Raw genomic sequence first — 25,426 nt, forward strand, 5'->3', positions numbered from 1 at the left:
CCCTTGTACGTATTGAGTTTGCTCTTGAAAATGTTGATCAATGGTGCACAAACAATTGACCATATCGACATTAAGGATAAATCCCGTTTTCCGGTATTTCCGTAAATAGGGGGCAAGATACAAGATACAAGATACAAGAATCTTTATTTTGAGTCGGATGTTTTAACAATATAACATTAGCATTAGTAATAAGCTATTTGCCGACTATTTAACAAAGACATAAGAAGCAAATAAATATAACAAACAGCCTGTAACTAAAAGATTAAGTTATGATTATAAAATACATATACATATTTAAAACATTACATATGGTTTTAAAAAACAAACAATGACAAGCAAAGTAAGGGTCCAAAGTAAGATAATATACTATTAAAATTAATCATTTTCGACACTATTTCCATATACATATCTACACGTACACCCATACACATACATACGCATGCACATATATACATTACATAACATACATATACATATTTACGAGCATACATACATGTATGCACTTGCCCACACATATAATAAGTATACACATATAATCTAAAAGCACATGAAATATAGCACATTTAAGCACATTTAAAGCACATTTAAAATTTTAAAAATCTGTGGGAGAGCTGCTGATCCTGACCAATGGCCTAAAAACTGCTATAAAACTACATGTAAATAAGAAACTGAAATTGCAAAACCAGCACAAAAGTGCGACAGGGAAGAAAAATAGTCTTAAGAAATCAAATATCCCCTCAAATTAGATTTGTGAAGAACTGATCAGCAACTATCTCACAGAGAGTCAAGATACAGTATAGTCCAGCGGCATGCAAACTAGCTGACAAAAGCTGGAGCTAAAGACTGAATCATTGTAAAACAAGGTTAAAAATACATAGTCTATTGGCATGCTGACTAGCTAACCAAAACTGGAACTGAAAATTGAAAAGATATAAAAATAAATAGCAACAAGAGGACTAAAAAGCAAGCAAAAAAGGAAGCATGCAATAGGGCATCAAGATGAAATGTAACTGAGGATGGGAAATACAGGGGTAAATAACTAGTGGCACATTGAACATTTGCAGCTTGGTCCGACCCATGTCCGGATCAGCCTAACAAACTCCTTGTAGTTATCTACTTGGCGTATGTTCTTTGGCAGACTGTTCCAGACCTGGGTCGCCTCAAACCGGAAAGATCTCTTACCGTAGGTAGTTGTTCTTACGTTTGGGATTTCAACTGTGTTGCTGTACCTACAAGAGTATTTAGAGTTTTTGAAAGTGACTAAATCATGTAGATATGGTGGTGAGAGGTTGTACAAACATTTAAAAGTTTCAATGGCTAAAGTTCTTAATCTGCCAAGGTGTAGTGTTGGCATATTCACTCTATTGAGGAGTTCACTGTATGATGAGTCAAAATCATTATAGACGATCCTCAAGGCTCTATGCTGTAATTTTTCTAATTTATCTGTATTTGTTTTGGCTGGCGAGATTTACCGATATAAAAACCGTGTACAATATTAGCGATTATTTTTGCCAGAAGATAAGGATTTAGGAAAGTTCTTACTTTCTCACAATGGAATACTCAACATCACTAATCTCGCGTCATCACTAATTTCGCGGTATTTGAGTTGCGCCACCTACGTGGTGTTTACCGGGGAAGTTCGTGGCCAATTTTACTCATGCTGGCGGAAAATGTTTCTACCTGCAGTTACATTGTTAAATATCTGTCAATATTTATTAAAATCGTATTTTTCACATATTTATTGCAAAAATCCATGAATTAAGCAAATATTTGCAATGTTTATAAGTTTGTCTACCAGCTGATCGGCATTTGTCCTCATTAATTATGCAAATTAAGTCCCACCTATAGGTTAGAGAACACAAAATTTTACGTAACATACCGCAGCTACACAAAATTAACGAAATATCGGTATCAGGCGAAACATCAAAACGTATTCACTCGACGGATTTTAAGGAGGAGGAAGGGATGGGGGCCCCTGACCATCTCCTTAAAATACACCCATGATACTGAGCAGTGCATTTCAACATGTTAGATAACTATCAAATAGAAAATATTAAGTAATAGTACGATTCTTAGGCTCCGCTACATTATGACCACGCCTGCGACCTTGTGATTTACTTGCAAAATATCTGGTGTGTCCGCTGCCCAGAGGATAATATTTTCGATAGTGCCAATGTAAACAGATAATATAAAACGTTTAAATTGGCATTTAATGACTTTTGAGTGTTCCTGTTAGTTTGACTTAGATAGCTTTTCAATGTTTGAATTATATTTAGTGTTTTTTAACCTATGATAGTTTGATTGACACAATTGTTGACCTATACCGCGACATTAGTGATGTGACGTCACATGATAACAATGGCCAACTATGGTTGTTGGAAGTACACATGGATGTTTCTTGAATGATATCTTATTCTTTTTCACACAGTTATTGATGCATATGACATGAAATATTGTGGTAAAGATAAGAAATACACTGTTGTGTTGTTTCTTGTTTAATGTCGTAACGTCGAATGTCAAGTACCGCGACATTACAGATGAACGGTAAAATATCCTGTTGTGTCCCCATTTCGTGACCTTTAGCTTCCATTTTTGCGCATGCGCAGTACACCTGACAAGTACTTGTTACTTTAATTACACCAAACAACAGATAAACTATTAACAGAAGTCAACAAACCCTAAAAACCCTGTAAACTGCAGCATTTGCAAAAAATCCACATACCTGATTTGTATACATGCAGTGATCTGCTTCTCCTAGAAGCTGTGTCCTCAATTCGTGACTTTTGATTGGCTGCTCATTTGGGTCAAAGTTGTTATGGTGAATACTAATTTACAGTTCAATTCCATTAATGTAATTCCTTTTCTATCAAAGTATGTGATTTCATCTCCTATTATTGCCAATTACTCAACAATTTTAGTGACTTAATGAAGATTAGTGTATAAATTTAGAGCATAAAAATAACCAAAAAATCAGGAAACGTAACCCCAACTGTTAGTGGTAAAAGTATGTTCAAATTCTAACTGTTTATAAACATTTACAGTGTTAAAATTTAGAGTTCATATTTTTTAAGTTATCTGTTTCACATTTTATTGCAATTTGGGAAAGTAACTATAAATATTTTTTTTCAAACCAACCAGTTACAATGCAGTCATAAAATGATGTTAATTGGACGTTAATTGAGCCTGGAATTTAAAAAATTGACATGTTGCCCAGTGATGGAATAGAGGTAGTGAACGTAACTGTAAATTCAGTTCTGTGTACCGGTACAAAATTTTCAAGCGCGCCTCCATGATACTGATGGCGTCTGCTAGATGGTAAAAAATAGCTGGATTTATGCAAATTTAAGGTTTATAATGGAAATTTTGGAGATATTTAGGAAAAGTTTTTAAAGGTAATCATTCTTTTAAACATTTTTAAGTGCTTTTCCCACATTTTTCTTGGTATTTAAAGTCAGCAATGCATGAGCAAAAACATGGTATAAAATTCGTTTGTCATACAGTTCAGCACGTGTTTTAAATCGGAAAAATAGTGACGTCACAAATTGAGGAGAGGGCACGAATTGGGGAAACACAAGGATACTATTCTACGACCTCGGCAACATCTCTTTTGCAAAAATAATCTGTTTACCTTAAAAAATGCGAATAATTTCACACCTTTGGTATCGAGCCACAGAAGCGGCAGTGTAGAATAAAATATAAAATTTCAAAAATAAAGTAAACTTTGAGGATATTTTTTGCTACATCTTAATTACAACAGTGTTTAATGATAATCTGCAATACTTTTTTATTCATTTTCTTTGTTTAAAACTTGAAAAAAAGGTTATTCTAAAAACTACCGCCATGTAGTGTAATGGCCGATACCCCCCTCACCGTAAAACCAGGAAAGGGCGTTTATTGGTGGTTAATACCGGAAAACGGGATTTTATCCATAATGTCGATATCAAGAATAATTTTTGAGATATAATAATTTTTGAGAGTCCATCCCATTCTGAAATAATCTGCAGAAGTGTTTGCTAATTTCCTTTTTACAGGATTTGGATTTCAGTTTAAATTCATGACTCTGGTACTAGAGTTTTCATTTAATTCAAAGAATACTAAAGTGATCTATCAGGGGTCTAGCTAGGTCCAGTTTTTTGGGAGAAGTCACTTCTCCCTCCAACTGATTTAGGGAGAAGTGAGGAGACTTTATAGAGATAGTACCTAAGTTTTTCAAATCATAGGTTTGAAGTTAAAAAGCTTTGAAATGAAGACAAATGTCCATATATTTCTCAAAAACAGAAATATAGACTCTATTTTAACTAGAAGTGTGGAGTTATGAGCATTTAATATTTTATTGTTAAAGAAATTTTTGTGATCAAGGAAATGTAACTCTTCTCGAACATGGAGAGCATAAACATCAAAGGGACATAATATAGTGAATATTTACTAAATGGGTGCATTTGGTTTAACATTCAACTTTGATCTCGATTGCTCAATACTGATCCATGATACTGTGTGCTAAAAAATTAGAACATCTGGAACAGTCTATTAACAGCAAAACTATGCTTTAGCAGAATGCAAAAAGTGAAGCCCTAACTGGGACTCGAACCCAGGACCTCTCACACTTAAGGCAGACACTCTACCACTTCACTATCACAACAGCAACTAATAACTAAGCAGTTTAATTGCCTGGATCACATTGCCTGAACTGAACAATAATCGGTGACTCCGGATTATCGGCGTATTCGCTTTGTTACCTAACGGCAATTTCCGTGTAAAGAAAAAATATAATCTAATGCTGCAAACGACATAATCGGTCAAATCTCCCCGAATTTCTCTGATGTGTTGTTCAGAGTATGAACTTACTGACTGGTAGTACCAGTGAAATATAACTTACACTGAATCTTTTATATTTGCCCTTTTAGCAGCTGTCACGGAAAAGACCGTGAGCTTTGTCCAAATATAAGTAATTATTTTACCAGTTTTGAGAAAATTTCAATTAATGGGAAATTACAGTTACAAACTAAATACCTTTCTGCAACACATGGAGTCTTTAGCATTCACTGTCAATCAGTATTATAACTAAGATCGAGTGTCATTCATACATTTCAAAGATTATGGACGGAGTCTTTTGTTTACATTTTTTATCGTAACCGGTGCATTTGTAAAAATCACTTTAGTTTGAAAAATCGAAGTATGCGAAGAGCTATGGTACGGTCTCTAGACTTTAGAGAGAAGTGGGAAGACTTTTCCTACCGCAATGCTGTTGAGTGATACGAAAGGTGGCTGTAATTTTCTTGTTTCTAAATAAAAAACATTGAAGTGACCATTCATTTTCTTAGTTAGGTCATTTCCCATACAGTGGTTATTGTTTCATTACAAAATTCTGAAAAAAGTCGTTTTCAAAATTCAAGCCGATGCTGTTAATCTAACCCGCCGATTTTTGATATCTTTATTATTAACACCGAGTCACCACCTCCTGTGTAAACTAGAAATACGTATTCAAATCAATTCATTGATGGAAAAATCAATTTAACTTAGGTAATACAACATACATGTCATTCTTTTACCATAGATAACAAATAGCTGTGTACAATATTCCATTTAATCGCATGGTTAATCAGCAGTTTCTTTATAAAAACATTTTTTGCACTCGAACATGTTGACAATTAAACCCAAAATGTCAAAGACGTAACCGCGGCGCTAATTGGCTAAACACAATCGACTCTGGTGTATCTGATAATTTGATTCGCTTTCACACTTCTCGGGAAAATCTCGCAAGTACCTGAAGTAGGCGGAGCTTAAATTATGCTTTCGGCGTGTGTCTCTGTGTATTCAACACTCATTTGACACCGTGCAAATTGTCAACAGTCCGGGTGGCGGTAATTAGCGAATGCGGATATCAAAGAAAATCAGGCGACTTGCATTTCGCTTTGAGGTTAGTTTTGAGCGAAGTTTGAAGTTCCAAAGCGCCTATTTCGCTCAAGTCGCCCACTCGCGAGAGCCCTGTCTATATCCTCCTTATTATGAAGTAATTTGTATACCTCTATCATATCACCACGAAACCTCCGATAAGCAAAGGTTGGAATTTTCAGTATTTTTAGACGTTGTTCATATGATAAATGTCTCACTTCTTTAACTAGCTTAGTAGCACGTTTCTGAACTGATTCAATAACATTTATGTCCTTTGTATCCATATTCAAGGTGCAGTCTTATTAAACTTTTGTATAATTTGCGGAAGGTTTTAACTGTAACATGAAGAAATGTTCTTCTAACCAATGCAGCAATTTTATTACCCTTGTTTATACAATCACTTAATATGTGTTGCCTAAATTTCAGATCTGTATCAAAAGTAATACCGAGGTCTTGTTCTTTTGTTTCATTTTTAATACCAATCCCGACATTATTATCAGTAAGTTGATAAGTAGTGTTAGGATAGGTCCCATAGTGGAGAGTTGTACATTTATCTACATTAAATTTCAGCAGCCAAGTATCACACCATGTACATAATTTGTCAGTGTCCAACTAAATAGTGTCAGTATCAGTTCTAGTGTAAGCAATGTTAAATAGTTTAGTATCAACTGCAAACAAATGTATAGTGCCTTCTATAGCTTCTTCAATGTCATTGATATAATATATAAGGTAGGTCCAAGAACGCTACCCTAAGGAATACCACTTGTAACTTCAGTCCTGATAATAATAATTAATGCTAAAAACGGTTTGGAATTACACAAACACTTGGGGGTCAGCACCCCTCCCAATCTGCCCCTGCCAACCTTCAGCCAATATATTTTCACCTTTTAAAACAAACTGAGCACATGTCTTGATCATGCAATAACTTTTGTTACAATTTCAACATGTTTAAAAACACTCCCATATTCTATCAATACTCAGAAAAACAAGACAACTTACTCCAAGCATTTCAGCACAACTTGCTTGTCCAATGAATACGAGAATAGATCCGAGCTTGATGTTGCGTACAGAAATTTACTAACAGAGATGGGACACAGACGATATCAGTGGTTATAATAGAAATACTCGCTATTAAAAGTCAACTGCCACAGTGGCCGAGAGGGTAAAGGTGCTGTTTTTTTGTCAGGGCGCAGGTTCACTCCCAGCTATGGACAGTCTTATTTTTTTTTAATGCTTTTTTATCTTCAGATTGTATCGTTAAAAAGAATATGAAAATATTACATTAAAAAAAAAAGAAAAGAAAAAAATTATCACCTGTAGTGGGGAGCGAACACGCGCCCTGAAAAAATGGAGTATTCTGAACCAGCACTTTTGCCCTCTCGGCCACTACAGCAGTTATGAGGGGAAGTTATTTTAGAAATAGGGGAAAACAACATACTTTTTGGACAGGGGAATAGCGCCGGATTTCGGCCCCCAAAACAGCCTAAAATTCACTGCATGTATGCAGTTTTCTTGGAAACTATTAGACTCATCGCTTTTAAATGACCTCACAGGGCAAGTAGCATAACTCAACTGTAGCTTTTATTTTGTCAAAATAATGCCCCTTTTTAACTTAGAAAAAGTTGGTTCAAAGTTCTGCATAATATAAGCAGGTTTCTCTAAAATTACTAGGCAAAATGCTTAAAAACTTCACATATGTCTTTGGCTTCATGAGATGATATCACAGGGCAAGTTACATTAACATATCTATGTACAGCTTTTTTTTTGGTTAAAATTATGCACTTTTTCAACATAGAATTTTAACATTAAAAAATGTTTTTTAGGACCTACTTGACAAAATTCTTTAGATTCTCCATCTTTCACATCATGGGATGACCTCACATGGCAAGTTTTGTAACTCTACCAGGCTCTAGCTTATTAATGTTTTTGCAAAATTATGCCACTTTTTCAACTGATTTGCTGAAGCTTTTAAGTATTTAAGCTAGTATTAGGTGGAAGGGCTTCAAATCGTCGAGCATGCTGTCATTTTACTGCTCTTTTTATGATCCCACATTTATGTTGGGGGCATACAGTGTTGCTGCTGTCAGTATATCTGTCTGTATATTTTGAAACTCCTTAAAAAACTATTGAAAGGATATATTTGCAGGGTTTGTTTTGGCCTTTTTTATAGCCATTATTGGGCTATATTCCCAATGCCAAAAAGTATGTTTTTTTCTCCAAAAATGAGTGCAAAAATTCCCAATCTACATTCTAAAAAAGAAAATCATCAAAATTGCACAAACATTGACCAAATTATGGACAATTTTGTAATGGCAGTATGTTAAAGAGGTTGTACAATGTGAAACAAGTGTATGAGAAAGTGCTTAAACACATCCTTACGTTACCCTATGGGATTAATATTTCCCAATCTGGAACATTTACTCATCAGAATTCCCAATTTTGGGGGTATAGGCTATGTTCCCAAAACAGCAAGAAAAAACCCTGATTTGAAAGTTTCACAGATGAAGGACCATGATGTGAAGAAGACCATAAATAATGCTTATCTTTTCCAGAAAGAATGCCCTGTCTTAATTTCACAAAATAGGCCATAGTGAAGAAATAAGGTGTGTTCAACTCCTCATACACCTTCAGAAGGAATGGATTCAAAGTTTCTCAGATGAACAACCTTACGAGAATACAATTGCTTCAAACTTTTAGTCAAACATCCTTCTTGTGAAGATGGTCTCTACTGAAAACTTTGATGTTTAGAGGATGGCGCAGTATGTTGGGGCATCAATGTCCTATGGACACAGTAGTTCTAGTTTATACTTTACTTATGTTTTTCTTTATACAGGTTTCAGAGAATATTCAACACAAACAAAGTTTGAGCATCATTTGAAATTCTTTAAGAAACGCCGCTGGAAGAAAAAGAAGAAACAGCTTCCAGATCTAGAGGAGTTACACCAGCAGTTAGTTAGAAGTAAGTGTTGGTCAGAAATTATACCCTAGTTCCTGTTGTTAGTTGTAATCAGAAGTACAGAGAAACCATTAAACTTTAGCTTGCTGGTGGCAAGTAATTCTGCTTTTGTGACCAGTGCAGATGGTCTGCACTGTTCGCTATTCAGTCGGTAAATTTTCAGTGAACACCCCTTTGTTGAAGAAGTGGTACTGTCAAAATTGAATAATGGACCAATCCATTTTAGAAATTTAGCAGGGTAAAGGTTAATAAGCATTCTGGGTATTTCTTTATTTGCATTTTGTACAAAAACAGATAAACTTTTTTTTCCCGCTAAACAGAAATGAAACTTACATATTGTATTCACAGTTGATAACTTGCCGAGTCAAGGGAAATCAAAAATCCATTTAAAAATTCCAGCAACTTGTATTTCAAATAATTTGTGCAATCATAATTAGTTTCTAATTATAGATTTCCAAATTAGGCAGTACATGCAGTGAATATTAATATTGCTGGCAGTACTTATCAAGTTCAACATACATGTGCAAAAATAACCCCAAGCTTTCCCAAAAAGACAATAGCTTTTACTGCCTGGTTTATCAAAAGTAGAACAGTTACCAATATGGTCAATTAAAAATGCTTATTATTCGTCTCAGTCAACTTGTACTTTGAACTTTTCATTTTAATTTCGCAAGTACCAGATTAGTACACTTCTATATTCCCTGCATATATCAACACATTTTTAAGCAACTTTGATCTTGGATACTGTGAACTAATTATTTTTAGCATCTAGCTTTACGGGATATCGAGGCTGCAGTATTCCTTGGAATTGTATCCAAACAAAGAAATAAAATTCAGTTTTTATAAAAATAATAAAATGAGAACTGACATTTAAATTGGTGACCCTAAGCAATTGAGAAATAGCTATTTTAGCCGAAAGTAAAGAATTTCATGGCCATGAAGTCAAATTATTTCACAATAATTAAGAATTTTGCAATTATCTTGATAGTCTTGCTTTCAACAAGTTCAAATAATTTTTTTTAGTGGTAGATGCCAGGTTTCATCAATTGTCAAGCTCAAGTGGAAAAAGAACACAACAACTAGATTTTGAGGTTTCTCCGTGTGTGAGAACAGAATACCACAGACTGAATAAAGATAATCTTAGACTGGCTCAACAAACAACAGACAAAAATACATGTCATCAGACTGGTACACAGGATTTACGAGGACTGGGTAATATACAGAATGCAGTTGGTGATGTAGGAGCGCAGTCTGAAACCCAGACAAGGTTCCAAGGTCTGAATAAACGTGATCAGAGAAATATAATTAAGGAACAAAACCAGTCTATTAATTATAAAAATTCGGACAATCCAGTATTCCGTGAAAGTAATGATTTAAATTACTTTGAAACTCTAGATGAATTTTATGGGAAAAAGAGAACAGATGTTTATGAAAAAAGTGCTAAACCACTTTATACAGAAATAGCATCAAATGCACAACACACGTCTGTGATAAAAAATGAAAAAAAATTAAGACAACAGGAATTTGACACAGTCAGTAAATTGACGAAAGATAAAACAGGACTAGGAGAAAGACATGTAAGTGACATGAGTGATAAAATGACTGTGATATTAAAAGACTTCCAAAAAGCAAATCATGAAAAGGGGGAAACTGAACTAACTGATAGTCAGAAAGAGGTTATAAAAATTATTAAACAAAAACAAAAAGTTGATAAAGGAGATGCTAAATTAAAGAAAGGGACTAAAAAGAGGAGACAGAAGGCAATGTTTCATGAAGTGTATGGAAGAAAAAGTAAGAAAATTCATGAAAAGAAGGAAAAGTTGAAAAATCATGGCAATAAAATGATTGAAACACCAAGGACTTTAAGACTACTTAATGAGTTATATGACGGCTCAAAGCCTTTATCTAACTTAAATGTAACAACGTTTGATGAAGGTCTCAAAGAGGCCAAGTGTATGTTTTCTTATAAACCAGAAGAAAGTTCGGAATTATTGAGCTCAGAGACTTTGTTTGAGGGATATTTGGATAAAGATCTTGTAGAGACAGAAGAATCTGTTTGTCAAGAAGGTGATATTGATGAAAATGTAAGTGACATAGAGGAAGATCATTTGGCTGATACAGAGAAAAGTGAAAACTGCAAAGCAGACAGGTTGCCTGACGCTGAATGGGCTGTGATAAAAGCTATCAGGTAACTATTGGTCTATGCACAGGTTTATATTTTACTTGATTTTTAAGAAAGCTTCAAGTTTATTTGAGTCTGCAGCTTCTTTTTGAAGTCCACTTTTTGGCTCATCAGTTTTTTTTGAGAGAAAAAATTAGGAGTTATTGCCATCACTGGCATTGGCGTTGGCGTTGCCTGGTTAAGTTTTGTGTGAAATACTGCCTATACGCTATGACTTGACAATATCTCATGTCAAATTATAACATCAGTATGTGCATGCGTACCTGATTTTTTTCCCTAGAGGGAAAAGATCAGGTGATTTACCTTGGTACTGCTTTGTCCCCCTGACACATCTATCATGTAACTTATATTGAATGTTTTTCAGAAAGAAGAAGAAAGACGTTCATGTGTTAAGTGTGGAGGAGATGGGCAAACTTGAGATGCTGCAGGACGTGTTTCACGAGGACATGACAATCGAAGGAGATCTTCAGCAAGATTATGTTGTCCCTGACTGGGCACAGGATGTTAGACCTATAGAGGGAACCTTAACAAAAAAGGTAAGAAATTTTTATGAACATTTTGCCCTCTCAATTTATAATAATACATGTTTGTGAGGGATTCATTTTTGTTAATTTTTGCCAATTTGATCTAAATATTTCGCTTCAGAATTCCTGCAATGTATTAGTGCTTAAAAGACATCCCTTACCCTGCTAAATTTCTATAATGAACTTGTCCATCTTACAGTTTGGACAGTACCATTAACTGTTAAAAGGAGTGCTTACCAAAGAGATACTGACTGAATGGCGTACAGTGCAGATCATGATCAGACTGCACAGATTATGTACAGGCTGATCATGATCTACACTTGTCCCAAAGGGAGACTCAGTCATGTCCAGCATGGTAAGGGGTAAATATTTTGGATTTTAAAGGATTCCTCTTAAACTAGCCATATGACCTGAATTGTGTGGGTGTGACTCTACTTCCAATAAAACAAAACAAATTCAAGGAAACCTCTGTGAAGGAGGGATGGGGAAGGGGTTTTCAGGGTTTCTTTGTAAATTTTATGTAAATGTTGTACTATCAATAAAACCTAGGGTGATATTTTAAAGGCGCAGAAGAAACGTGAAAAACAGAGAAAGGATAATTTGCAACACATGAAGGTTGACGATGATTTGATACTTCATACAAAACAAGAAATGTTCAATCAAGATCTTCTGTCGTACGTACAGGCCTGTGTCTTTTGTGGAATTGTAAGTATATACTTGTTTTCTTCATATCATCTGTTAAGCTATGCATTTCTGTTATAATATACCTCCCAAATACAAGGTATATGGAAACTATACATGAATTTCTGTTACTAAAGCCATGAAGTATTTCACTTTTATTTAATGTTTTTATACACTTTATCTCTGTCTTTGTTATTGCTAAATACATTTGACACACAGTTAAGTTATTGTCCAATATCTTCATCCACATTGGAGTCATTAAACACTCCATTGACATCTCCAGCTTCCTCAGATGTGCCCAGTTTCACCATCCAGCGTCGAAATAGTCGAGCACACTGTCCCCTGTGACAGCTCTTGTTATGGGTAGGAAGGTTATGACCTGGGTCATTATGTACAAGGTCAAGGGAAGATATAGATGTCAAAGATTAAATAACCTAAATTTGTCTGCTCAGTATCCACCATATCCACAACCACTGGAATGAATTTCTAAAACACAGCATTATGGGAAATATCACAGGTCACTGGATCCAAGGTTAAAGCAACATGTAGAGGTCAAAGGTCAGATAATCTGCTCCATATCATTATAACCATTGGGAAAATTTCAAGAAACCTAGCAGCGTTATCCTCATCAAGATGACGTGCAGGTGCACTGCAAAACCCAGGTCGCTAGGTCAAAGGTCAAGGTCATGCTTGTTTCAGGAAGGCCAAAGGTTATGATCTAAATCTTTCTAGCCTCATGGCAGCATCTGAATGTATAAATTACCTTTATTGGTAGCTCTAGAAGAAATAATTTATTACGTCACCATTTTTAGCTAGCTATTCTCACCCAGGCATCGGCGCCAGTGTTGGCGTCGGCATCACATCTTGTTTAAAGATTTGCATGCAAAAACATATGGCTATCATTTAAAGGAATATAGCTTTAAAACTATTTTTTCTTTTTCTGGGTCCAGCCTCGCTAGATCAAGTCCCGTAACTCTAACATACATGTATTTTGGCCAAATTATGCCCACTTTGGACTTAGAAAATCTTGGTTAAAGTTTTACATGCAAGTTACTATCTCAAAAACTAATGCAATATTGAATTGAAACTTCACATGTGTCTTTTGGGTTATAAATCTAGGTGATAGCATCAAGTCCCATAACTCTGACATGTTTTTTGGTTAAAGTATGCCCCTTTTTGGACTTAAATCCTGGTTTAATAAAGTTTTGTGTGCAAGTAACTATCTCCAAAACTAATGCAGATACGGGATTGAAACTATAGATATTTTAATATTTATGGAATAGTCTAGCATAAGCTGTCTTATGGACAGCTCTTGTTAAATGAATTTATGATGTTCAAATGGGATTTGAGATTTCAACATCCTGGCTTCAAGATTATAAATTGGCCGGTCTCAAAATGAAATCTTGCGGTTGGTCTTTTTCAAGACTGAGCTTTAAACCAATCAGTCAAATGCTAGAAATTTGATACTGGTCTCCAATCTTACTATAATGGCCTTTGATCTTGACAATATATTTATTTAGAAATATAATTAATCATTGAGTTTTCTTTGAAGACAAACAGAGCTCTAGAAGATATAAAAATGTACCGAGCAAAAGACAACCCCGAGTACAAAGTGAATGATGTGAGAATCTACAATATAATTCTGAGAGGACTAGGAAAAGAGGTTAGTAACCATTGTAACCATGGAATGGTTCTGAAAAATTCAGTCTTGAAAAATATTATATACATGTATTAACAGCCAGAATGCACTTCAATATTTTTGTATAGTCAAAATTTCCATTTTAACTAACAGCCAGAATGCACTTCAGTATTTTTGTATAGTCAAAATTTCCATTTTAACTAACAGCCAGAATGCACTTCAAAATTTTTGTATAGTCAAAATTTCCATTTTAACTACATATTTGTGTCAGGCATTTTTGAAGGTAGGAAATCACTGTTGATACACTTGTTTCGCTGTAATCATGCATAACAGTAAATATCATTGGTAGAAAACTAAACAGACCAGGTGACAATAGCAGTGATAATAGGTATTAAATTCCTGAATAAAGAAGAAACAAGGAACCATCTGCTACAGCGTGTCTCGCTTATCGTGAAAAAAAAACACACACTGACATCAGTTATGTTTTGTCAGCTACTGTAAAAAGACGCTATATATTTTTTCTTCAAGGACAAAGACCTTTACAAAGTTCGAGAAGTGTTTTCGTACATTCGTGAGGATGGTTTAGACCCAGACTTGGAGACGTACATGTTATGTTTATCATGTATAGGGAAGGCATCGGATTATGATCTGATGTTAGCCTCCTTTATTGTGAAAGATATGATCAATGAGGTAAGTAAATTTAGTTCCGACACTCTGTGACTCTGCTGTTCCATTCTTTGGAAAACCCTTGATGTAGTTCGGCAAGTGGTATAACATCTTTATATCTCCTATATGGCATAGAGGAGACATATTGATTAGGTGCTGTCTGTCTGTAAAAAAGTTTGTCTAGGTAACTCATTGCCAAGCCTGATTGTGCGAAACATTGCTATTGTACCATAGTAATATACCCTTTATATAGCAGAGTTTTATACCCCTTACATTACCCTTAAATACCATAGTAATATACCCTTTATATAGCAGAGTATTATACCCCTTACATTACCTTTAAATACCATAGTAATATACCCTTTATATAGCAGAGTATTATACCCCTTACATTACCCTTAAATACCACAGTAATATACCCTTTATATAGCAGAGTATTATACCCCTTACATTACCCTTAAATACCACAGTAATATACCCTTTATATAGCAGAGTGATATACCCCTTACATTACCCTTAAATACCACAGTAATATACCCTTTATATAGCAGAGTGATATACCCCTTACATTACCCTTAAATACCACAGTAATATACCCTTTATATAGCAGAGTGATATACCCCTTACATTACCCTTAAATACCACAGTAATATACCCTTTATATAGCAGAGTGATATACCCCTTACATTACCCTTAAATACCACAGTAATATACCCTTTATATAGCAGAGTGATATACCCCTTACATTACCCTTAAATACCACAGTAATATACCCTTTATATAGCAGAGTATTATACCCCTTACATTACCCTTAAATACCACAGTAATATACCCTTTATATAGCAGAGTATTATACCCCTTACATTACCCTTAAATACCACAGTAATATACCCTTTATATAGCAGAGTGATATACCCCTTACATTACCCTTAAATACCACAGTAATATACCCTTTATATAGCAGAGTGATATACCCCTTACATTACCCTTAAATACCACAGTAATATACCCTTTATATAGCAGAGTGATATACCCCTTACATTACCCTTAAATACCACAGTAATATACCCTTTATATAGCAGAGTATTATACCCCTTACATTACCCTTAAATACCACAGTAATATACCCTTTATATAGCAGAGTATTATACCCCTTACATTACCCTTAAATACCACAGTAATATACCCTTTATATAGCAGAGTGATATACCCCTTACATTGCCCTTAAATACCACAGTAATATACCCTTTATATAGCAGAGTATTATACCCCTTACATTGCCCTTAAATACCACAGTAATATACCCTTTATATAGCAGAGTATTATACCCCTTACATTGCCCTTAAATACCACAGTAATATACCCTTTATATAGCAGAGTATTATACCCCTTACATTGCCCTTAAATACCACAGTAATATACCCTTTATATAGCAGAGTATTATACCCCGTACATTGCCCTTAAATACCACAGTAATATACCCTTTATATAGCAGAGTATTATACCCCGTACATTGCCCTTAAATACCACAGTAATATACCCTTTATATAGCAGAGTATTATACCCCGTACATTGCCCTTAAATACCACAGTAATATACCCTTTATATAGCAGAGTATTATACCCCGTACATTGCCCTTAAATACCACAGTAATATACCCTTTATATAGCAGAGTATTATACCCCGTACATTGCCCTTAAATACCACAGTAATATACCCTTTATATAGCAGAGTATTATACCCCGTACATTGCCCTTAAATACCACAGTAATATACCCTTTATATAGCAGAGTATTATACCCCGTACATTGCCCTTAAATACCACAGTAATATACCCTTTATATAGCAGAGTATTATACCCCGTACATTGCCCTTAAATACCACAGTAATATACCCTTTATATAGCAGAGTATTATACCCCGTACATTGCCCTTAAATACCACAGTAATATACCCTTTATATAGCAGAGTATTATACCCCGTACATTGCCCTTAAATACCACAGTAATATACCCTTTATATAGCAGAGTATTATACCCCGTACATTGCCCTTAAATACCACAGTAATATACCCTTTATATAGCAGAGTATTATACCCCGTACATTGCCCTTAAATACCACAGTAATATACCCTTTATATAGCAGAGTATTATACCCCGTACATTGCCCTTAAATACCACAGTAATATACCCTTTATATAGCAGAGTATTATACCCCGTACATTGCCCTTAAATACCACAGTAATATACCCTTTATATAGCAGAGTATTATACCCCGTACATTGCCCTTAAATACCACAGTAATATACCCTTTATATAGCAGAGTATTATACCCCGTACATTGCCCTTAAATACCACAGTAATATACCCTTTATATAGCAGAGTATTATACCCCGTACATTGCCCTTAAATACCACAGTAATATACCCTTTATATAGCAGAGTATTATACCCCGTACATTGCCCTTAAATACCACAGTAATATACCCTTTATATAGCAGAGTATTATACCCCTTACATTACCCTTAAATACCACAGTAATATACCCTTTATATAGCAGAGTATTATACCCCTTACATTACCCTTAAATACCACAGTAATATACCCTTTATATAGCAGAGTATTATACCCCTTACATTACCTTTAAATACCACAGTAATATACCCTTTATATAGCAGAGTATTATACCCCTTACATTACCTTTAAATACCACAGTAATATACCCTTTATATAGCAGAGTATTATACCCCTTACATTACCTTTAAATACCACAGTAATATACCCTTTATATAGCAGAGTATTATACCCCTTACATTACCTTTAAATACCACAGTAATATACCCTTTATATAGCAGAGTATTATACCCCTTACATTACCTTTAAATACCACAGTAATATACCCTTTATAAAGCAGAGTATTATACCCCGTACATTACCCTTAAATACCATAGTAATATACCCTTTATATACCCTTTATAAAGCAGAGTATTATACCCCTTACATTACCTTTAAATACCACAGTAATATACCCTTTATATAGCAGAGTTTTATACCCCGTACATAGTAATATACCCTTTATATAGCAGAGTATTATACCCCTTACATTACCTTTAAATACCATAGTAATATACCCTTTATATAGCAGAGTATTATACCCCTTACATTACCTTTAAATACCACAGTAATATACCCTTTATATAGCAGAGTATTATACCCCTTACATTACCTTTAAATACCACAGTAATATACCCTTTATATAGCAGAGTATTATACCCCTTACATTACCCTTAAATACCATAGTAATATACCCTTTATATAGCAGAGTATTATACCCCTTACATTACCTTTAAATACCACAGTAATATACCCTTTATATAGCAGAGTGATATACCCTTATATATGTATGGGTATATACCCAGGGATATTAGGGATTTATTACTCTTAGTATATAAGGGTAATGTAAGTGTTGGTACATCAGGGTAATGTTAGTGGTAAATTACTCTGGTATTTAAAGGGGTATATTACTGTGGTACTTAAGGGGTATATTACTGTGGTATTTAAACACCAGGGTAAAAGTATAAAAGGCAGACAAGCTCAGAAAATGTCTACTTTTCAGCTGAACACAGTGCTGTGAACAACAGAAAACTGTTACATTTTTTCTAAATATCTCTATTTTTATTGAACTTTATTTTTTGAAATTTGGAACATATGTTCTCTAGTATGACAGAATTCAGTGTATAAAATTTTGTAAATTTTTATCAAGTAATTACTGCCTTTCTGAAAAAAAGTTTTTTGTTGTCTGCTAGAAATTCAAATTTACCTCTACTTGCTATAGCCAGCCCACATAAAGGTTATGACCTCCCTTTCAGCCAATAACAGAATAGGGAAGTTTACATGAGTAACATCTTTATCTGACAGATGGCGGGAGATGAAAAAATAACTCCATTCAGCATTTAGATAAAGAAAAGAAATAAAATCTTCTGCTTTTTCTATAAACAAGCTAGATTTATTCCATAAATGATAATTCACTTTCTGATTTAACCTTCAAAATGTTGAGCACATATTATATCACATTGTTCACATATTCTACATTTGTTCCACTCAATTATCAAGAGTTATAATCCCCAGCATCCCTGTATTGCACACATTACAGTAATTAGCTACGCCACCTGAAAGCTGTAGATAAAAGTGATTTATATCTAGTTCCCAAAACATTGGTTGACCCATTAGGTTAGAAGGTAATTTGACTTCCTTCAGTGTTGACCTACTTCAAACAAATGAACAGTAACTGTATAATTTGAAACTGTTACAGTTAAAATATATAGCTCTTACAACCAGATGAGTATTTTTGGTATACTGAAATAAGTACTAGTAAAATTAGCAGGTCTGATTTCTCTGAGTACCCTACTTTATAAAATGGGGGTATTCTGGTCACTGTGATAAGCTGAACTAAAACATTCCTAGGATATTTAGTCACCAGGTGTATGTTTTTAGTGCAGTTTGTTAGTATTTACATGCATATTAAATATGGATATCAGAGCCAGTAGTTTCAAAATTCAATTTCTGGGAGATGTAAAAACAAATATTCAAACATTCATTATGCAATACACATACTGACATATATTGTTATAACTCTGAGAGATTCAAAAATTCTATGGAATATGTTTCAAAGAATTGTGTAAGTAAGCAAAAATATTTCCACATTTTAATATTTATTACATGAAATGCTAATTCCTGTGTATCATTGCTCTGATACTGATACAAAAGCAAAGTTAAGTTTAAACTTCTTAACTTCATCCAGTCATGTAAATTATTAGTATTTCAACAATGGAAAATATTTGTAGATACCCTTGTAGATACATAGGCTTTTTAATTTGTAGATGAGTATTTACTACAATTTATTCAGATCTGAAAAATATACAAAAGCACATGTGGCTCTGTTTACTAGAGATAAAGTTTCAGTGTTATCACCCATCATCTGTCAGATAAGCCCAGCCTACTCTCTAAATATGCTTAATTGCTTTACCACCGCAATATCAGCCAGGTAGGACCCGGCGTTTAAGGGGTTTATTACTGTGGTACTTAAGGGGGTTTATTACTGTGGTACTGACAACTTTCCTACATATATCAATTAACTGACAACTTTCCTACATATATCAAATAACTGACAACTTTCCTACATATATCAATTAACTGACAACTTTCCTACATATATCAAATAACTGACAACTTTCCTACATATATCAAATAACTGACAACTTTCCTACATATATCAAGTAACTGACAGCTTTCCTACATATATGAATTAACTGACAACTTTCCTACAAATATCAGTTAACTGACAACTTTCCTACAAATATCAGTTAACTGACAACTTTCCTACATATATCAAATAGCTGACAACTTTCCTAAGTAAATCAAAATGGATGACCAGTGGCTTTTGACACCTTGCCCTGTATAATCCCAGAGAGTATTTGCCTTACCTAGCGACAAGAATCAGACCATTCCAACTGCAAGGCTTCTAACTCCTAGCCTTGGTATTCTGCCAGGTCTGACTTGTGTATGTTGTATTTATTTATTTATTTTGTTGGGTTTAACGTTTCACTGACACAATTATAGGTGATATGGTGGCTTTCCAGCATTGATGGTGGAGGAAGATCCCAGGTGCCCCTCCCTGCATTATTTCATCATGAGCGGGCACCTGGGTAGAACCGCCCACCTTCCGTAAGCCAGCTGGATGGCTTCCTCACATGAAGAATTCAACACCCCGAGTGAGGCTCGAACCAACATCAATGAGGGGCAAGTGAATTGAAGTCAGCGACAGTAACCACTCAGCCACAGAGGCCCCCAGTGTATGTTGTAGTTGTTTTTATATCAGGTTTATGTTTGCAGGGTCTTGACGTGAAGGATATTTTCAACCAGTGTACCTTCCAGTACAATGAGAGGTCCAGAGTTTATCAGGTATGGCTTTACCTTACACGTACGTCCTTGGCATTCAGATACTTGTTTCCCCCCAACCCTCCAAAAAGAAAAAAGAGGGAGTAAAGCACTTAGAGTTGCCCTTGTCTGTCCATCTGTCTGTCAGTCTGAATTTGTGTCATTTATATCTCAAAAATCATTTGACCCAGAGTCATCAAACCTCGCAGGATTGTTATTCAGCACAGGAGTCAGTGCACCAGGGGTTTTCATTTGGATCTCACAGTCAGACCAGAGTTATGGCCCTCGACTTCAAAAATAGGCATTAAAATGGCCTAAGTTTGTGTCACATGTATCTCAAAAAGTATTTGACCGTGTATTATGAAACATTACTGGTAGATTATTCAGCATGTGAAGTTGTGCATGTTGGGTTTTGTTAGAGATATCACTCAGTCAGACTAGAGTTATAGCCCTTGACAAAAAAATTGCATAAATAGAGTGTAAATATTGTGTTGCACATATCTCAAAAATGATATAGGGTCATGAAACATCATAGTAATATTATTCAGCCTGTGAAGTTGTGCACCTGGGATTTTGCTCTGGAATTTTATCAGACCAGAGTTATGGTCCTTGATTGTCAAAAATATGCATAAATGGGATACAAGTTTGTGTCAACATGTATCTCAAAAAGTATTTATTTAGAGGCATTGTTATATAAAACATGTGACGTTGCGCACCTGGTGTTCTGTTTAGAGTTTTGGTCCTTGACTTAGTGAAAAATGCACATATAAAGTGCTTGTGTTGCATATATCTTAAAAACAAATTCACCTAGAGTCATGAAACCATGTAGGAATACTATCCAGCATGTGAATTTTTGCACCTGAGTTTTTTTTTTAGGGATTTTAACTTTGAAAGAGTTCTGGCCCTTGACTTAGTCAAAAAATAAAAGGTTGTCAAAATGTGCTTGACTTAGTGTTGTATCACTTATTTTGTATGTTTCAGCCTTTCATTTATGGTTTGTGTATATAACTGTATGCCGAGGTTTTGAGAAAACAATTTTGTTTACCGGTATTACTTTTTCTTTTCTGATTCAGATACTGACAGAAGTTGTTCCAGACTTTGAACCTAACCCACCCGTCGTGAATGTGAAGTATGATGGACCCCTTGTGGAGCCTCTAAATGAAATGTTACCAGCGGAAGAGGTAAATTAGTTCTTCCACAATTCTTCTAAGACAAATTTGTCTATTTTTAGCTCGACTTTTTGAAGAAAAAGTAGAGCTGTTGCATTCACCCCAGCGTCTCCGTTGCTGTTGGTTTAAGTTTTTGATAAAGTCAAATATCTCTGTTACTATCAAAGCTTTTGACTTGAAACTTAAAATGGTTGTTAAAATTTTACTGTCAAAGAGTCTTGTTACTATCAAAGCTTTTGATTTGAAACTTAAAATAGTTATTTACTATCAAAGAGTCTTCACCAGGAGAAACAATCCCCATAACTGTGTTTGAATTTTGACAGAGTTATGCCCCTTTTTAATTTAGAAATTTTTGGTTAAAGTTTTTGATGAAGTCAGATATCTCCCTAACTATCAAACCTTTTGATTTGAAACTTAAAATATTGATTTACTATCAAAGTCTACACCAGGAGAAACAATCCCCATTGCTCTGATTTGAATTTTGACAGAGTTATGCCCCTTTTAACTTAGCATTTTTTGGTTAAAGTTTTATAAAGTTTTTACTGGCAAAGCTCTAATTCAGAGTCAAGCACTAAGAAAAGTCGAGCATGCTGTCTTATGGACAGCTGTTGTTAGTTTCAAATGTCAGCTAGTGTATAGTGACGATGAATTAGTGATATCATATTTGATCTTCTATCTTTATAGTGAATGTGTTTATTTCAGAAAGTAGAAGTAAATCCATTTACATGTGGCATGTCGAAAGAGGAAATTATGAAGGCTGCTGAAGAACAATTTGGGAGAGAATTAGATGGACTTGTGACCCTTAATTCTATCTTCAAAACAAACACAAATTTGGATAAAAGGAAGGTATTAGTTGTGTATGAATTCTTCATAGCAATAATAAGTCGGTCTGTTTCGAGTGCCTCATTTATGTACAAATGTTACGTACTAGATATCTGTCATATTTGTTTTTGGAATAGAAGCTTGTTGTACAACTAGAGATAATAATGAAGTTGCAATTTCATATTTGCATGTGTACCAATAGTGTAGTAAATTTGTGTGTAGGTGTACCCAAAGTGTGGTAAATCTGTGTGTAGGTGTACCCAAAGTGTGGTAAATCTGTGTGTAGGTGTACCCAAAGTGTAGTAAATCTGTGTGTAGGTGTACCCAAAGTGTGGTAAATCTGTGTGTAGGTGTACCCAAAGTGTGGTAAATCTGTGTGTATGTTTACCCAAAGTGTAGTAAATCTGCGTGTAGGTGTACCAATAGTGTAGTAAATCTGTGTGTAGATGTACCAATAGTGTAGTAAATCTGTGTGTAGGTGTACCCAAAGTGTGGTAAATCTGTGTTTAGGTGTACCCAAAGTGTGGTCAATCTGTGTGTAGGTGTACCCAAAGTGTGGTAAATCTGTGTGTAGGTTTACCCAAAGTGTGGTAAATCTGTGTAGGTGTACCAATAGTGTAGTAAATCTGTGTGTAGATGTACCCAAAGTGTGGTGAATCTGTGTGTAGGTGTACCCAAAGTGTGGTAAATCTGTGTGTAGGTGTACCCGAAGTTAGGTAAGTCTGTGTGTAGGTGTACCAATAGTGTAGTAAATCTGTGTGTAGGTGTACTCAAAGTGAAGTAAATCTGTGTGTAGTTGTACCCAAAGTGTGGTAAATCTGTGTGTGGGTGTTCCAATAGTGGGTGTACCAGTTGTGTAGTAAATCTGTGTGTAAGTGTACCCAAAGTGTGGTTAATCTGTATGTAGGTGTACCAATATTGTAGTAAATCTTTGTGTAGGTGTACCAATAGTGTAGTAAATCTGTGTGTAGGTGTACCCAAAGTGTGGTGAATCTGTGTGTAGGTGTACCCAAAGTGTGGTAAATCTGTGTGTAGGTGTACCCGAAGTTAGGTAAGTCTGTGTGTAGGTGTACCAATAGTGTAGAAAATCTGTGCGTAGGTGTACCCAAAGTGAAGTAAATCTGTGTGTAGGTGTACCCAAAGTGTGGTAAATCTGTGTGTAGGTGTACCAATAGTGTAGTAAATCTGTGTGTAGGTGTACCAATAGTGTTGTAAATCTGTGTGTGGTGTTACAATAGTGTAGTAAATCTGTGTGTAGGTGTACCAATAGTGTAGTAAACATGTGTGTAGGTGTACTTAAAGTGTGGTAAATCTGTGTGTAGGTGTACCAATAGTGTAGTAAATTTGTGTGTAGGTGTACCCAAAGTGTGGTAAATCTGTGTGTAGTTGTATCCAGTGTGGTAAATCTTTGTGTAGGTGTACGATGTGTGGTAAATCTGTGTGTAGGTATACCCAAAGTGTGGTAAATCTGTGTGTAGGTGTACCCAGTGTGGTAAATCTGTGTGCAGGTATATCCAAAGTGTGGTAAATCTTTATGCTCTTAGTGTAGTAAATCTGTGTGTCCTTGCACTCTTAGTGTAGTAGATCTTTGTGTACATACTGTTTGTGCATACACATATAGTGTAGTTTAACTGCATTTATGTATACCCTTTTCCAACTGTATTTCAGTTACGTAACTGGGTGCAGTTAACCTAGTCAGTGTTCCTGGATTCTGTACTGGTACTAACATGTTCTCTGCAAGTAACTGCCAACTTCCCCACATGAATCAGAGGTAGAGGAGGAATGATTACAGACATAATGTCTTCCATCAAATCGTTGCCAAGAGCATACGCCCTGTCCAGGGATCAAACTCAAGAACCCGCAATCTGTAGATCTGCGCTGTCCCTATTGGGCTAAGCGGGTGGACAGGCTTGCCTCTCCTTGTATCACTGTATTATTATAAATGTTAAATTATGTATTTTCAGAGAGAAACAATGGAAAAATTACAAGAACAGTGGCGTATTCAAATCAAGAAAGCTTTCTTACAACGTAAAAATAGTCTTCGTTTAAAGACTTACCGTAAGTAATCTTTTCTAATGTATAATGAAACAGTTTAGCTGCTATATGCTTCTTTTAATAGTTTTAATGAAGTTATCAGGCTGGCAACCAACCAGTCACCATAGATACAGTCAAACCCTATCAAGTAGCCAGCCGGTGGAGCGAGACAATTTGGCTGTCAAGTTGAAAATGAAGTGTCAGTTGGGAAGTTAACATAATGGCTGCTTAAGACAAGTTGTCACTTAATACAGGTGGCCGCTTGAAATAGGTACCTATTTAATTCAGTTCGCAGCTTAATAGAGTTGATCACCTTAGTACAGGTGGATGGTTGATACAGACAGCTGCTTTATACAGTTGGCTGTTTATTACAGATGGCTGCCTAATTGATGTGGCTGTTTATTATCCCCCGCCGATGAAATCGGGAGGGGGGTATTGAAATGGTGTTGTCCGTCCGTCAGTCCGTCCGTCAGTCCGTCAGTCCGTCCGTCCGTCCGTCCGCAGCCATTTCTCAGTAACTACTTGGTAGAATTTCATGAAACTTGAAATAAACATGAACCAACATACTGCGATGATGCCCGTCAAGTTTTTTTTTTGATTGGTCAATTTCCCTCAGAGTTATTGCCCTTGATTTAATAAAAAATGTCTGTCTGCAGCTATTTCTCAGTAACTAACAGGTAGAATTTCATCAAATTTGAAATAGACATGAACCAAGATACTGCGCTGATGCCCGTCAAGTTTCTTTTTTGATAGGTCAATTTCCCTCAGAGTTATTGCCCTTGATTTAATGAAAAATGTCCGTCTGCAGCCATTTCTCAGTAACTAGCAGGTAGAATTTCATCAAACTTGAAATAGACATGAACCAAGATACTGCGACGATGCCCTTCAAGTTTTTTTTTTCGATTGGTCAATTTTCCATTTAGTTAT

The 25,426-nt window shown here is 35.2% G+C and overlaps 1 protein-coding gene across 2 annotated transcripts in view; it reads left to right on the forward strand.

The window, feature by feature from the left end:
• Positions 1-25,426, forward strand: part of LOC123527721 (DNA-directed RNA polymerase, mitochondrial-like) — a 74,955-nt gene that overhangs the window by 328 nt on the left and 49,201 nt on the right. For both annotated transcript variants that reach the window (XM_045307360.2, XM_045307361.2), the window contains exons 2-11: positions 8,726-8,851; positions 9,872-11,036; positions 11,395-11,566; positions 12,119-12,259; positions 13,788-13,898; positions 14,403-14,564; positions 20,430-20,498; positions 21,548-21,655; positions 22,346-22,489; positions 24,430-24,523. In XM_045307360.2, coding sequence (XP_045163295.2) covers positions 8,726-8,851; positions 9,872-11,036; positions 11,395-11,566; positions 12,119-12,259; positions 13,788-13,898; positions 14,403-14,564; positions 20,430-20,498; positions 21,548-21,655; positions 22,346-22,489; positions 24,430-24,523 — 2,292 coding nt within the window. The remainder of the gene's footprint in view (positions 1-8,725; positions 8,852-9,871; positions 11,037-11,394; positions 11,567-12,118; positions 12,260-13,787; positions 13,899-14,402; positions 14,565-20,429; positions 20,499-21,547; positions 21,656-22,345; positions 22,490-24,429; positions 24,524-25,426) is intronic.

The sequence above is a fragment of the Mercenaria mercenaria genome, chromosome 14 (genome assembly GCF_021730395.1).
Source record: "Mercenaria mercenaria strain notata chromosome 14, MADL_Memer_1, whole genome shotgun sequence".
NCBI lineage: Eukaryota > Metazoa > Mollusca > Bivalvia > Venerida > Veneridae > Mercenaria > Mercenaria mercenaria.